The sequence below is a fragment of the Perca fluviatilis genome, chromosome 2 (genome assembly GCF_010015445.1).
Source record: "Perca fluviatilis chromosome 2, GENO_Pfluv_1.0, whole genome shotgun sequence".
Lineage (NCBI taxonomy): Eukaryota > Metazoa > Chordata > Actinopteri > Perciformes > Percidae > Perca > Perca fluviatilis.
This window is the reverse complement of record NC_053113.1, coordinates 26,892,920-26,909,712: the sequence shown is the minus strand read 5'-3', so window position 1 is coordinate 26,909,712 and position 16,793 is coordinate 26,892,920. Positions and strand designations below refer to the sequence as shown.

At 40.3% G+C, this 16,793-nt stretch overlaps 1 protein-coding gene across 1 annotated transcript; it reads right to left on the bottom strand.

The window, feature by feature from the left end:
• Positions 1–3,664: 3,664 nt before the first annotated feature.
• On the bottom strand, positions 3,665–15,451 carry nlrc3l (NLR family, CARD domain containing 3-like). Its single transcript, XM_039789914.1, has 12 exons — positions 15,161–15,451; positions 14,531–14,728; positions 13,272–13,364; positions 12,322–12,490; positions 9,325–9,472; positions 7,655–7,747; positions 6,740–7,092; positions 6,429–6,635; positions 6,091–6,266; positions 5,549–5,822; positions 4,882–5,097; positions 3,665–4,540 (listed from the first exon to the last, which is right to left on the bottom strand). Exons 1-12 carry the CDS (start codon positions 15,184–15,186, stop codon positions 4,145–4,147), a joined length of 2,349 nt encoding a protein of 782 aa, XP_039645848.1. The 5' UTR covers positions 15,187–15,451; the 3' UTR covers positions 3,665–4,144.
• Positions 15,452–16,793: the final 1,342 nt, after the last annotated feature.

Sequence of the window (16,793 nt, the reverse complement as noted above, 5' to 3'; positions counted from 1 at the left end):
GCAAGCAGCATACAGCAGATGTCATTTAGGGTGAATTCTCGAATCCTGTATTTACTTTACAGGACAAAAATGCTGCATGTCGGCTGTACATATTCTATTTTAAAATGTATCTTCTTAATTAGGCCTACGTGCCTGTGAATGCTGGAAATATGACTGATATTAATGAATATTTAAATTGTTGCTAAAAATAACCCACAAAAAAATACAAAATAAAAATAATTTTGAATGAGATTGGAGCATTCTGCAAAATCATAATTAATAATTTCCACTGCCCAATGGGCAAACAAAGTCAAATGGTCTCAAATTATATTATACCATATATACACACACAGTCAAAGTATTAGCATGCGTGAGTAGCCTACTATTGCTGACCTGCAGTGTTTGAAGTAATCAGAAAAAGTTGGTAGTTGAAATGATGATGTTGATACTTTGTTGAAAGTGTTCATGGAGACTGTGGGGTGTTTGAACACAGTAGTCTTAATTGCGGGGTTTTTTTTTCTTCTTTTATATCATTGAAATCAGATGTAGATACTATACTATAAACTATAGCCCATCACACTGAAGATTTGATTTAACTGTGAGCCATTTTACATGGAAATGGTAAGACACTGCTAAATAAAGGGGGTTGCCACCATCTTGTGGCCACTAACAGTAGTGCAGCTTTTGTTGGTCATATCAGTAATGCATCTATAGTCTCATTCATTATCATGTTACACACCAATTCTAGACTATACTATTCTAGACTACGTTTCTTTCATTTTATTTCTGATCTTTTTCATGTCTTAAAGAGTTTACTGCTTGTTTTTTTAATCCTACAGAATGTAAAGTGTCTTTGAGAACTCTGAAAAGCGCTATATAAGTATGAGGTATTATTATTATTATTATTATAATCAGGTAATTAAAATCAGACTACTGTAGATTCCAGCCTGCAAAGATACATTTATTAATATCTGGGGTAGCAATGTAGTCTACATGGGTCATCTATGGGGGCCCAATATTATATTCTTTCATGGGGTCCAAAATCTCTGGAGGAACCCCTTATTTTTTGACATTCTCAACTTTTTTTTGAATGAAGATGCAGGTCTCCAGTTGTACCAGGAAGCCAAAAGCTGGATACGTGCCCTGAGGTACTGCCGGGAATAGAAGTCCTTCCGGGTTCAAATCACCAACAGCACAGTGCGGGACGCAGTGAACCCTGCTAAATGAGACAGGCTTGGAGAATGGGGTGTGGATCGGCCTGAAGCCTCTTTGGCAGCAACGTGGAAGTGGATTTCAGGGAAACTAGAAGAAGAAACTCAGTGGAGCATTAGCTCGACCCCTTAAACCACCACTGTGGAAAGATCATCTGGGTTAAAGAAGAATTCAAATGGCTGGACGGCGACTGCCATGACAAACTACCTTTCATCTGCCAAGCTAAACTGTTGTTTTGTTTGAAGCCCATTCTCGCATGAGACTGTTATCGAATTCTTTTTATTTTCCTTTCCAGGTTTAAATATAAGGCCTCGCCATAATTATTCACTGTATGTCTTTTGTATGTCCTGCAGGTCCTACATAAAGACTGCATGGGGTCCTGGAAAAAACAAAAACATAAATATTGATGTCTGTGCTATTGATTTTTGCATTTACTTTTTATTGCACTTGTATTCATTTTCTAATAACTGACTGATTTGCTTTCCTTCCTTGTAAAACCAACATTGTAAGTAATGTAATGCAGGTTCTTATTATTATTATTCATCCAATAAAAGAAAAGAAAAATGTACTATCACCCATTTCATTACTATTTTATTCATTTTTAATAATATTGGCGCCAACAACTTAACCACCCAATTAAAATCCAGCGTGGAGAATGACACGTCTTCAGGGAACACAGTTCACAGAGAAAACACAAGTTCATTGCTGGAATTCACCCTTTAGTCGGTCTTATTACCCCGTGTTAGGTGGTAACAAGAAAAATGAAAAACAAATGCACACACAAATCCTAAACGATCCAGTATCAAAAAAATATATTGCTTGTTGCAGAAAAGACAGACAGAAGAACCAATTTATAAAAAGATACCCATAGACAAGTGCAAACACAGTGTGATTTAAAGCCAAAGCTATATAAAAATAAAATAATTTTTATCCAGATGCCATTTGTAACCTCAGCTACACCTCTAGTTATGAAAACCTCTCATTGACAAAATAACTTTTTATTTCCTCTTTGTGGCCTTTGTGGGCTGGGTTTTTTATCATCATCACAATATCAACTTGCGCATTTAACACATCGTGACAGACAGTTAAAGATCCAATTTGTAATATATATTAACTGTAATAAATCAAAAACTGACCCCAATGCGTCATCAGACATTAAGGAAACATGCTAAGTTGAATTACTTTTCTGACAACAATGCTAATGCCAGGATTTTCTCCTTTTGAAATTTCCGTTCCGTGACGGAATTTCTGTTTGTGTTTTGGCCTGTGTGTTGTTATCAACTGCCCAGTTTGTCAGCCAGGTCGGGATTCCATATAAACCTGTAAAAACGTAAATCGAGCGCGAACAGGATCCACAGAGATAGATTCTACCTGACCTAAAAAAAAAAAAAAACATGTTTCTAAGAGTTGCCTGACTAGAGACGTAACAAACCCCGGGTAATTATTGGAGATGTATTTGAAAGATGGAGACAGCTTAGCCCAAAAGGACGCCGATTTGGCTAATTTCCTCCTGAACAGGTAAGCATTAGCTTCAGGCTAATTTATCACGGCTACAAGGGACGGGCATTGTATGTCATTTCAACATTCGTGTACTCACATGGAATTATATAGCTAGAGTACCCAAGCTGGTTACTCGCAAAAACAATTGAGACACAGCCAGTAAAGTGATCCCGACTGGCCCTGGCTAACACCGCCATGCTAACCCTGCCACGGCTATTTACATGTAGCTGTAGTCGACAACGGTGAGTTATTTCTTTATAATCTTTTAAGAATTTTGACAGGACAGCTAAAGACATGAAAGGGGAGGGGGGAATGACATACAGCAAAGGGCCGCAGGTCTGAGTCGAACCCGGGCCCGCTGCGTCCAGGAGTAAACCTCTACATATGAGCGTCCGCTGTGCCAACTGAGCTATCCGGGTGCCCAACGCTGAGTTATTTTAAGCCAAGAGAGAGGACTGTAAGTTTGCAGTGTGTTTAGCGATTGTTACTGTAATTCTAAGCCAATAAAGTGTGTTGAGTCGGGTGGCGAGGACAGGAAGGTAAGTGTTATTTTTAGCGGTTCATACCGTAATTCTAAGCCGAAAAAGTGTGCCTGTCCGTCGGGTGGAGAGGACGGCGAGGTTGTTGTTTTTAGCGGTTCCTACCGTAATTCTAAGCCGAAAAAGTGAGCCTGTCAGTTGGATACAGAGCTCTGCGTGAGCACGGGCTTTTATGTCAATATAGCCAGTACATAATGTTAGCTACTCCGCTGTGCTGTGGAGTAACATCTGGCTATGTGTCTCAGCCTGGCAACCTCCGTGAACTCCGAGTCTGGGGAGGAGGGGGCGGGGGAGACGTCTCCAGTATTTTGAATTTGTACTGCAGTAACTATTTTAAACACTGGCTGTCAGTATTACATATTACACCTTTAATGATTTTTTGAGTTAGTTGAAAGAGAGTATCATTAGAAAACTTGCAACTAACTAAATGCAACTATTTTACTATCTTTTTAATTGGTGCCTCTTCAGTTCAATGTTCACTTTGTTCAATAAAAGAAAGTTGAAAATAATTCCCTTAAATTTTTTTAATTCAACAAGCAGTATACTGTAAGCAGCATTGGGTATACTTTAGTAAGTCGCAAGTAATATCGTTATATGTTAACGTTATCGCATATTGCATATTTTCCTCATATCGCAGCCTTCGTGCTCATTGTAAGACATGACAGACATAATGTAGTATCGCACTGTACCGGAATGCATAAAAAAAACAATTTAGTTTGTCTGGTGCACAGACTCCTTGATTTCTGAATCAAACTAACGCCTATGGTAAGAAATGTAACGTTATCAAAGCTGAAATAACAGTGTTTTGAGCATCATGCTTTCATGACTCGTGAATTCTATGAAGAAATATAACAGAGCATCCTCGTCTCTTTTATCCATCATAGCCATATAAAGTGATGCAATCTAACCCCAACTCACTCATCCTCCTGGGTCATTTCTCTAAGGCACTCCTTTAGGTTTTCCACCCGGTCTCTATTGTTTTCTTTAGCAGTCTGTATCGCCTGCTCCAGCAGCCGCTGCACCTCATCCAGTCCACCCACCTTTGGCGCGTTGTGGGGGTAGAGACACCCACGCAGCTGACTTCCGTGGCAGTCCGGGTTAAGTAAGCCACACAGCAAGCGCAGGAACATGTCGTAGTGGCCCAGCGGGGAGCTGAGGGTTCGTACCAGGGCACACTGGACCAGGCCTTGTGCTGATTTGGTCTGATCCTTGAATGTGAAGAGCTTGGGCTTCTGCAACAATGCAGAGTCTAGAACGTTCTTGGACTCTAGGCGAAACATCGTGAAGACGTAGAGAGCGGCCATGAACTCCTGCAGGAGAGAAGACATGGGGTGATTTTTAGGATGAATCCTTTGTGGGTATCTAGCCTAAGGACACGTCTCTGCTAGGTGGACCTCGAGCAGCAGCAGCACGGTTTATTTAGTGTTAATAAAGACCCAGTGACAATTATTTTCTTTCTTTTTTAGTTCTAATCCTGTGTCCCTGGGTTAATTGTTCGAGTATCTCTTGGTATTTCAAAATGTACCATTTTCTTTTCTTGTTTAAAGGATAAAATAATAAAATAAAATATTTTAATAAATGGTTTTCAGCGTATTGTAATTACAGTACTGAAATACTGAGACACAGGTAGGTGAGATGAAGAGAGTTTTACCTGTAAGCTGTAGTGTACAAAGCAGAACCTCTTCCTCCCGTCCGGGGCCGCAGCGGGGAGCTCAGTGCACATGCCGGAATACACCGCCACTTCCTTCAACTTCAGACTGCACTCCTTCACGTCCTCTTCAAAGAACACACTGGTATTCCTCTCCAGCATCTTAAAGGCCATCTTACCCAGCCTCGTCAGCAATTGCTTGTCGTCATTGGACCATTTCTGAGTGGAGAGGGGACATTGAAATGAAAATGATGAAGTTAAAGTTAAGCATGTTAATTAGCTTTTCTTGACTAAATCTATTTTTGAACAAGCTCCATCTTTGATTTTTGTTTTTGTAATTGAATATTATAAACTCCATAAAGACATTCATCTCAAATCAACTGTAAAAGACTGCATCAGATGGTTCAGGCATTCATTACATTGTAGCCCCCCAAATAAAATTTAAACTCTTGATTAGTAAATATCTGGTGTTACAGAATTTCAATTGCATTCTAGTACCAAATAAAAAACAACTAATGGGTAATGAAAAGTTTAAAACAGAACATTTGTGGCCACATAGCTTTTTATTTACGTACTTCAAAAAAAGAAAAGTGAATGGCCAAAGTGAATTAAATCACTAGGAACAATGACACAACTTAGACGATAAAAGACACAGACAAACGCATGTTACCAGGTCATTGTCCGGTATATCATAGTAGAACTGCAGCCTGCGATTGGTCTGGACAGTCATAATGCTGACGAAGAACGGCGTCAGCCTGGGGGGGTGCACACCATAGCCCCGATAACGGAAGCAGCGCTCGAACACTGTGGCCACCATCCAGCATACGAAGGGTTGTCGAGCGAGCATAGAGAGCGTCGGTTGGCGTTTGTAATGTGCCACGATTTGGGCTGCTCGCGATGCGTCGCAAAAGCGCATGGTCAGGTATTGATCTTTCATCTCGTCACTGGAGAAAAGAGGGGGGAAAAAGGATCAAACTGGGCTGAATCAGAGAAGTTAAAAATAATTTAACTTATATTCTGCTGCTGAACCATTTCAGCAGTTTTACTGTACATAATCAAACATATTTACAGGATGGCGTACATGCCAAATAGACACATAATGCTTAAAAACAGCAGCAAATACAATAATAAAATAAGCAAACAAATTACTGATGCACACAAAGTGCGCACACACACACACACACACACACACACACACACACACACACACACCTGAAGCCCTGTATTTCTGTGACGACGTCTATGAATTGCGACGGTATCTCTGAGACAGCCGCTCGTCTCCCCAGGATCCAGACTTGGGCACCATGAAGCACCGTACCTCGGATGATATTCACAATCAGGACGTCAGGATCTGCCTTGGTGTGATTGTCATTTATCACTGGAGCATTCTGAAGAGAAAAAAAAAACGACAAATATATCAGTTTTAGGTCATCCATTTTGATAAGCCTTTAAAACATGCCTCATAAATGTATATTGTTGGTTATCTTTGGTCATTTTTTTACAGTTACAAATGTGAATGGTCCTCAGGTGTATGTGTGCAGATGGGATACCTCCCAGTCCAGAGGAGCTTGGTAACAATCAAGTGAGTCCATTATGATGAGGAATTTGCAGTCCTCTTCCTCCAGGTATTTCATGTTTTTGCAGTCAGGATAAAAATATTCTATCACTTCCATGATGGACATCTTCTCTGAAAGAGGTTTTTTGTTCCGCAGGTACATGAAAGTTCGGAATGAGAGCTTGATGACAAACTGCAGATCCTGAGCAAACACAGACAGGAACATGGTGTCAGTTACAAAAAAAAAAAATCAAGTCAAAAATAAATAAATAAAAAAAAAAAAGATCAAAATGTTTGTTGATTCACCTTATTGGCGCGCAGTTCTGCCCAATCCAGGCAGAATTTCCCCACAGAGACAGACATGCCAATTCCTGGAATCCCAGTGGTCAGCACCGTCCTCACCGGCTTGCCATCACCCTTCTGTAGTCGGAACAGGGTGTTCACGCCCACATAGGTGTCGGCACTGGGGACCTGAACAGGAGACGGAGGGTGGGGTAGGAACTCATGGAAGGGGTCAATTCCTCCATAACCACAGGTGGAAATATTGGGCTGAACGTAGATGTTATCTAGAAGATTCTGCTTTCCGGCTTGAACGATCCCCTCACGGATGACTTGGTGTTTACCGATCAAATACTGTTTCAGGTGAAAACGGATCAAAGCTGGTGGTGGAGAAACATAAAGAGGAAAGTGAGAAAACTTCAGTACACGTGGTTTGGAATCTGGATCTCACATTGTGAGGAATAATCTTTCCGCTACACCACCTCTGTGCCAAGTTATGGTAGTCTCTCGTTGCTGCACACATTCTTACCAGAAAAGACGTGCCACGATCAACCCTAAACCCAGGATCCTGTTCTTACTTTGTTTTTTTAAAGTGTAGGATAAGTAAGGTTTTAAATCACATGGCAGTCATGTTTTTTTGTTTCCTTTGAAACTGGTTTCGAGAAGCATTTAATATTTCATTAATTACACCTTTCCTTCTAGAAAATAATTGTATATTTTGTGTAACTTTAGACTTGTAATACACCCACACAAATTCATAGAGAAAGCAGTCGGTGCTCAGTTAAATAAGCTTTTTGAAAATAGTATGTGTAGCAAATATAAATCATCTCATCAAAAGTTATCAAAATGCAGCCTCGACATTCAGAGGTTCTTAAAATACCTCAGAAGAAACACATTTTACCAGTATAAGCGCATGTGTTGGGATAGAAACCCTTTACTTGCCTCTCTGGCACTTATTCCGTAGTTCGTCTGCCTCTGGTTTCTTGTTGACATTTTCTAGTGTACTTATTGTATGCAACAGGGAACGATCCTGGCCTGCAAAACAGAATTTTAATAAAAAAATAAAAAAAAAAAAAAAAAAAAAAACAACAAAAAACCCCCCCCCCCCCCCCCAAAACTTTTTTTCCCCCCCCCCACCCCCAAATAAAAAAAAAAAAAAAATTTTAAAAATAAAAAAAAAAAAAAAAAAAGTCTTTGTTGAGAACAACCAAAAAAACCTCATAGTGCTTGTGGAAAAAGTATGTGAACCCTTGAGTTAATGACCTCAAAAAACCTAAATGGAGTCAGGTTTTTGGCACACCTGGAGTCTTGATAAGATAAGATAATGAGTTTGGAGGTTTAGACTACAGCTACTTTGACTGATAAAACCCCCTCAAACTTTTGGAGTTTGCTCTGCACAAGAAGAACACACTTATGTGAGCCATGCCTCGGCAAAGAGAGCTTTCAGAGGATCTATGATCAAGAATTGTTGATTTACATAAAGCTGGCAAGGGTTACAAAGTTATTTCAAAGACTTTAGAAATTCACCAGTCTACAGTTAGGCAAACAATCTACAAATGGAGACACTTTGGGACTGTTGCTACTCTACCAAGAAGTGGGCAGCCAGTCAAAATGACACCAAGAGCACCACGAAGACTCAATGTGGTCAAGAAACAATCCCGAATGACAGCAAAAGATTTGAAGGCATCATTGTAACTGGCTAACATCTCCGTTCGTGAGTCTACAATACGTAGAACATTGAACAAGCAGGGTATCTACGGTAGGACACCACCAAGGGAACCACTGCTTACTAAAAAGAACATTGCTGCAAGCCTGAAGTTTGCAAAAGAGCACAATGACACTCCACAGCGGTATTGGCTAAATGTTTTGTGGACTGATGAAACTAAGACTGAACTATTTGGAAATACCACACAGCACTACATCTGGCGTAGAAAGGGCACGGCATATCATCATGAAAACCTCATCCCAACCGTAAAGTCTGGTGGAGGAAACCTCATGATTTGGGCCTGCTTTGCTGCATCAGAGCCTGGCCAGCTTGGAATCATTGAGGGGTAGATGAATTCCCAAATATATCAGACAATTCTTCAGGATAATGTGAGAATGTCTAGCCTGGATGCCAGCCGAACTTAGCCCCGCCCACAACATTCGATGTCTGGAAGTTCGCATTCACATTCTGACTAGAATCTGAGTATGACGATGTCAGGCTAGAGAATGTCTGTACGTCAGGTGAAACTGTGTAGAAGGTGGGTGATGCAACAAGATAACAAACTTAAGCAGGTCTGCCAGAAAGAATGGGCTAGGATTCCTCCTCAACGATGTGCAGGTCTGATCCACAGCTACAGGAAGTGCTTGGTTGAGGTTAATGCTGCCAAGGGGTCAACCAGTTATTAATTCTAAGAGTTCACTTACTTTTTCCACTGCCATTTTGAATGTGTGTTCAATAAAGACATCAAAGGTCAGAATTTGTTTGTGTTATTATTTTAGACACGTTTGTCAATACCCTTGACTTGGATGAAGATCAGATCACATTTTATGACAAATTTATTCAGAAAACAATGAAATTCCAGTATGTTCACATACTTTTTCTTGCCACTGTAGCTGTGTTTTCTTACCAAGTGTCTCCATGATCCTGTCCACAAAATCAAGAAGGTCTCCCTCATTCATCTGTTTCAGGGTTATTTTTGTTTCCCACTGGTAAAACCACATCTTAAATTTCAATAGCTCTTCCCTGTTGAGGGTTGTCAAAGTATTCTGGATACTCTGCATACAGAGAGAGAGGCATAAAACACAAGTTAACATGTTGTCCTCGCAGAAATGATGTAGGCAGCCTTTGGGTCATATTAAGGTGCAACAGTTACATTTTCTATCATATATTAACAAAGTTGAGAAAATTGGTTAAAAACAACATAACATTATTGATCCATTCATCCATCCATCTTCAACCGCTTATCCGGGATCGGGTCGCAGGGGCAGCAGCTCCAGCAGGGGACCCCAAACTTCCACCACAATAAAAAAAAAGGCAGCATGAATGGAGCCATGATACTACGATTCACCATGGCAACTACCACAAAAAAAATCAGTTGGCGTACTTCACCCCTCTGGAAATGGAAATTCTCATGCACACATACAGAGAGTATGAACCATAGACGACCAAGCAACACGGCTGCTGCTGCAAAAAGAGCGTGAATTGCCGTGGGAGAAAATTGCTGCTCGAGTCCATGCGCAAGTTCCAATATAGTGTAATAATTATATATTTAGTTTTAGTAAGTATAATATTACTGGTGCAAATGGGTGGACACTAGTGATATGAGGACAGATAAGGTTATGTACATATCTGATGAACTGTAAGGAAAAACGATACTGCTCAAATAGGTAGTTATCTGGAAATGAAAATACATCTAGTCGGGGCCTCAATATTATCTCCCGACGTATACTCCCTGTGAAGTGACACAACTTCTTCATCAATTTTTATTTTTATAGTCTGCCTAACAGGAGTTAAAAAAAAAAAAACTGTTTTTTTTATTCATGCAGAGGACAAAAATGCACTAAAATGCGCCTGCTACAGACTGCATACCTGCAAACTCAACGACAAAATCAATCTCATTTACAAATCCCTATCCCCTGTATCTGACCTTCCAGGATCTACTCCAGCACCTACCTTGGACCCTCCTCTCTCCATCCCTCCCCCCCCCCTCTTGACCCCTCTCTCCACACTTCCTCCTCTCCCAGTTTAACCCAGTCACTCCTCCTGAAATCTCCAAACTCATCAGCTCTTCCAAACCCACTACCTGCTCCCTTGACCCCCTCCCTACTCCACTTCTGAAGTCCTGCCTCCCGGTCCTATGCCCCTACATCACTAACCTCTTCAACTCCTCACTGTCCCTTGGAACTGTCCCTCTGCTTTCAAAACTGCGCGCTGTCACCCCAATCCTTAAAAACCTGGTCTGGATCCCTCCTCTCTCAACAACTACCGCCCAATATCCAACCTCCCCTTTCTGTCTAAAACCCCTGGAACCATAGTCGCCTCACAACTACAAACCCATCTTCTTGCCAATAACCTATTCGAACCTCTCCAATCTGGTTTTCGCCCCCTACACAGCACAGAAACCGCTCTCCTCAAAGTCCTCAACGACCTCCTAACCTTTGCTGACACCGGTTCCCTCAACATCCTCATCCTCCTCGACCTGAGTGCAGCCTCCGATACTGTGAGCCATAACATCCTGCTCACCAGACTCAAAGACCTCGGTATCGGCGGGTGCACTGCACCTAGCTGCTCCACTCCTACCTTTCCAACAGATCCCATTTTCATCTCTCTCCACAACCACACCTCTGCCACAGCCACAGTCACTCAAGGTGTTCCCCCCAAGGCTTCGACTTGGCCCCCCCCTCTTCATCATCTACATCCTCCCTCTTGGTCAGATACTCCGCCACTTCAACCTGGACTTCCACTGCTATGCTGGACGACACCCAGATCTACCTCAGCACCAAATCCCCACAATCCTAATCCTCTCCCACATCAACTCCTGTCTGTCAGCTATTAAAACCTGGATGCAACACAACTTCCTCAAACTCAACAGCAACAACAGAATTCCTTCTGATCGGCTCCAAATCCACACTCAGCAAAACCAATAACCCCACTCTCACCATCGACGGCACCATTGTCTCCCCATCTCCCCAGGCGCGCAACCTTGGCGTTATCTTTGATTCCACCCTCTCCCTTGAGCCTCACATCCGTAGCATTAAAACCTCCTTCTTTCACCTCCCGCAACATCGCCAAAATCAGACCCTCTCTCACACCCCCGCTGCTGAAAGACTCATTCACGCCTTCATCTCCTCCCCGAATGGACTACTGCAACTCACTTCTCCTCGGCATCAGCTCTACCAACATCAACCGACTCCAACTGGTCCAGAACTCAGCCGCCTCATTACCTGCTCCAAATCCTGGCACCACATCACTCCAGTCCTAAAACAACTCCACTGGCTTCCCATTTCCCACCGGATCACCTACAAAATCCTGGTCCTCACCTATAAAGCCCTCCACCATCTGGCCCCCTCATACCTCACTGACCTCCTCTCCCCTTACCAACCCTCACGGTCCCTCAGATCCACCTCAGCCGGGTCTCCTCTCCATCCAAAAGTCCAACTCCGCTGTTTTGGGGACAGAGCCTTCTCCAGAGCAGCTCCCAGGCTCTGGAACTCCCTCCCCCAAGAGATCCGCACCTCTGAGTCCCTCACCATCTTCCAGTCCCGCCTCAAGACCCATCTCTTCACCTCAGCCTACCCATAGTCCACCTGCCCCCCTCCCTTTTTCATCTGTATCTTGTTCTGTTCTACTTGTTTTGTTTGCTCGTTTTGTTTTGTTATGTTTTTATAATCTACCCTGCCCTGTAAAGCGACTTTGAGTCCATGAAAAGCGCTATATAAATTCAATTTATTATTATTATTATTATTAAACTCAGAAGGGCTGAAAAAGGTGAAAAAAGGTTTAGTTTTCACTAAACCTGCTCTCTGAAACGGACCTCTGGTCAAAGAAAGTCCTGAGACCAAAACAACAACTTCTGTTAAGAAAGGAAAATATCGTCATTGCAGACCAACTGTGATGCACCAACCTTGAATAAATGGGGCAGGTCCTGCTCTGGGTGTAGTTTGCCTGGCTGGCTGTTCCCATCAGTCTCGTCATCTGGTTCAACAGGCTCGGGTGGTTCTGGGGAATCAGCCACCAAAACTTCATCTGGATCCTCTTCATCGACTTCTGAAAAATCCTCCAAATCAGAAGACCTGAGAGACAGGAAGAAAGGTGAGAAAGAGCTCTGCAAATATTGTCCAAGGATCACCATTTTGTCCCATTTTGACTCATGTCAAAAACAAAAATTGCACATATCATATTGGCTAAAGTATGCAACACCCATTTTTGATAGAGATCTTTAAAAGATATTTGGTACGATTACAGGAGCTCTGGAGCCAGGTACAGTACCACAACCCATGGGAGTAACACTCATAATGCCAATATGGACAATATTACTGATATAATCATAATAGAATAAGGAGTTTAAATGCTTAAACTTTAGTGGCTTTACTCTATTTTAAACGCTGAGGCTTTGATCAAAATGGTCATAAAAATACAGTGTATCAGTGTCTTGAGTAAGTGCCTGTTTTTGGTGCAAAGGTTCTGTGCTAGAATGAACTATTTGGTTGCATTTGTATATTAGAGAGAACAAATACTGTAAACAATACAAAAACTGTGTAAAATTATTAAAGAAATTCTCATAATTTGTCTCTCTTTCTATTATACCCCCGTTAATGTGTGTTGTTGTTGGCTTTGTGTGTCTGTGTAGACAGGTATGTGATTCTGGGAGGGCATCGGGATGCCTGAGTGTTTGGAGGAATTGATCCCATGTCTGGTGCTGCCGTGGTCCACGAAACTGCCAGGAGCGCTGGTAGGCTGCTCAGTAAAGGTCTGACTCTGCAAGTCAGCATGGTCAGAGTAATGTGTGTGTGTGTATGTGTGTGTGTGTGTGTGTGTGTGTGTGTGTTGTGTGTGTGTGTGTGTGTGTTCCACCTGGTGTCAATGACAACAGCTCCCGGTGGTCTGGTCTGCTGCGTGGTCATGGTGTAAAGGGTAGAGGGAGACTCTGAGCGAATCATCCGCAACCTGGCAAAACATTAGGGACATGGTTAACCTCCTGTATAAGCAATTTCTAAGTCCCTAAAAGCAACCTCACCCTTCAAAATATTACGCAGTGGACTCAGATGTTTGGAGCAATAGAGAGCCAAACATTCTGGTTTCAAGAAATGTGTAAGTATCTGAACTACCAGCTAACTGAACCAATCAGCATCAGGTGAGGACGGTCCGGACGGCTTCTCAAATGGTTACACCCTTAAACCAAGTTTCATGGAAATTGCCTGCAAGTAGTTTTTCTGTAATCCTGCTAAACAAACCAACAAACAAACCGAACCAAAAATATAACATCTTTGGCAGAGGTAATTAACTGAAATCAAGGGCAGTGTAGAAGGTAGGAAACCAAACTTGCACATAGGAATTTTGTGAAAGGGTTCTACTGCCAGCTAGAGCCTGGAAAGGAGATATATATATATATATATATATATATATATATATATATATATATATATATATATATATATATATATATATAAATATAAGTACAGGCCAAAAGTTTGGACACACCTTCTCATTCAATGTGTTTCTTTTTATTTTTCATGACTATTTATTTTAACATTGTAGCACTGAAGCAGGTCTATGAATGAACACATATGGAATTATGTACTTAACAAAAAAGTTTGAAATAACTGAAAACATGTCCACCCTTTGCTTTTTTATTAATAAGGGAAAAATTAATTAATTAACCCTGACAAAGCACACCTGTGAAGTGAAAACCATTTCAGGTGACTACCTCATGAAGCTCATTGAGAGAACACCAAGGGTTTGCAGAGTTATCAAAAAAAGCAAAGGGTGGCTACTTTGAAGAATCTAAAATATAAGACATGTTTTCAGTTATTTCACACCTTTTTGTAAGTACATAATTCCATATGTGTTCATTCATAGTTTTGATGCCTTCATTGAGAATCTACAATGTAAATAGTCATGAAAATAAAGAAACACATTGAATGAGAAGGTGTGTCCAAACTTTTGGCCTGTACTGTATATAGTATGGTTTTTCTAAGGAACTTAGATTAAACTGGCCAGAGTTCAGATCACAGCAAAAGTAAATTAGGCAGTTATATGAAGCCTTACGCCTTCTGTGGTAAAATGGCCAAAACATTGGGATAACGCATAAATATCAAACGAAGACACAGTACCCTGTCGCTTCATCAGTAGTCGATTCAGGTAGTACCACTGGGAACGGGGGAGGGAAAGCAACTGCAACCTCTTCTTCACTTCCCTCCACATCCTCCATCACATCACTTTCACTCTTCATTGAACCATAGCTGGAGGGGGGCCTCTTCCACTGTTTCTTCTCCTCCTCATCTTCCTCCTCATTCTCCTGTCTAAAGATGCTGAGGGGACGATAAGGGGGTGTTAGTATGCAAGTGGGTGTGTGCCGACACTGTTTTACATTAGTCCAATAAATGACAAGTAATATTTAGGATAGGATACAATACAATATGATAAGTAGAGCAGGGAGGTAATCAAAGTCTGGCCAAGTAACGTTTGTTTGACAAGATGTGAAACATTTGGCCCATAAGTGAGTTGAACTAACTCGTGCGTTAAGTGATTGGGATAAACCAGTATAACTACTTGAATATCCTTACATAAGTAGTTAATAACCTACTTGAGTGAATATAATACAGCGTTAGGTAAATAATCAAACAACTTAAGGCATGGGTCTTTCAGCTAAGCATTAAGGAAGTACAGTAACTGAAATGTCTTCTTAAAGTGACAGAGATTAAAGATGGCAGGTGAACTCAATGCTGTGCGACAACACCCACCTTTCAACTTCGGTGTCTGGGTCCATGTTTCTGGTAGCAACAGACTCACATACCAAAGCTGTTGAATGGATGTAACTTATGTAAACGAAATCCTACTTATCGCAATAATTTCATATCCAAAAAAAGGAATCCACCGTGCTGACGTTGTTGTAACGTTAATATATAGCTAGCTAGGCTATCGCTCTCCGCCGTTACGGTAATGCTGTCATTAATACTAAATGTAACATATACACACACGCAATATGTGGACGCGTTAGAAATGAATGTTTCCCCGCAAATAATCAAAACGAAGACCCATATTATGTCAACTGCCATTCCAACATTATACTGTCCTCCTAGTAAACATCAACAATTATGTCTATCCCTTCTCAACTATATCGCATTCGTCTTCCACATTCATTTCTTTCCTTTCATTTCATGCATATCCATATGCATTCCTTTCTTAACTTATACTGTTCTTCTATACATATTTATAAACTTTCCATCTATATATATACACCATGTACACTATATATATATATATTTCTCACCACCACCATATATATATACCAACATATATATATATATATATACATATACATATACCATATATATATATATATACGTTTATACATATATACATATATATATATAATATACATATCATACATACATATATATATACATACATATATACATATATACATACATATATATATACATACATATACATATATATATATATATACATACATATATACATATATATATATATACATACATATATACATACATATATACATATATATATATATACATATATATATACATATATATATATATACATATATATATACATACATATACATACATATACATATATACATATACATACATATATATACATATACATACATATGTATATATATATATATACAGTTGCCCAATTTAATCTAATTTGTACGTGTGTATGAAACCCTACATATACTTATAATTAGCTATGATGAAAACATGTTTGAGCCTTTTTATCAACTGTAAAAAATCCTCGTTGAACTACTCCCAAATTAGCCTGTACTTTATCCTCATGTTATTGTATCGGTAGTTGCGAAAGATTTAAAAAAAAAAAGAAAAAGTCAGCCAAATTGTGGTGACATGACCAGTTTGAATTTAATGCACAAATCAGGTATGTTACCATCGTAGACCCACTACATTTAAAGTTACATCATACTATCCGGCCAACTCTGTCAGTATATTATTTAGCCTCCACTTGAAACGATTGACAGTCAGTAGGGTTGTCATTTAATAGGTAGTAGGACTATGACGATGAAATGGATATACTATAAAATTACAAAAACAAAAATTACAAATATTTAGTTTTTATTCTGAAGGTTTTGAGGCGCACACCGGAAGTCGTAGAACTTAGTTGCGTGAGTCCGAAACCCAAGTGACCTCTTTTCATGTGCTGAAAGAGCATGGGTGTATAATAAAAGTGAAACATACGGCACTATTCTATAAACCAAGTTTATACAACTGTATGAATTATTGATACATCTGGACTTTTCAATTTATTTAAATCACCAAATTTAGTTTTTTGGTCTTCAGACAGAACTATTTTTGGATTAATTTAATAACACTTTTCACATCGGCCTTTATC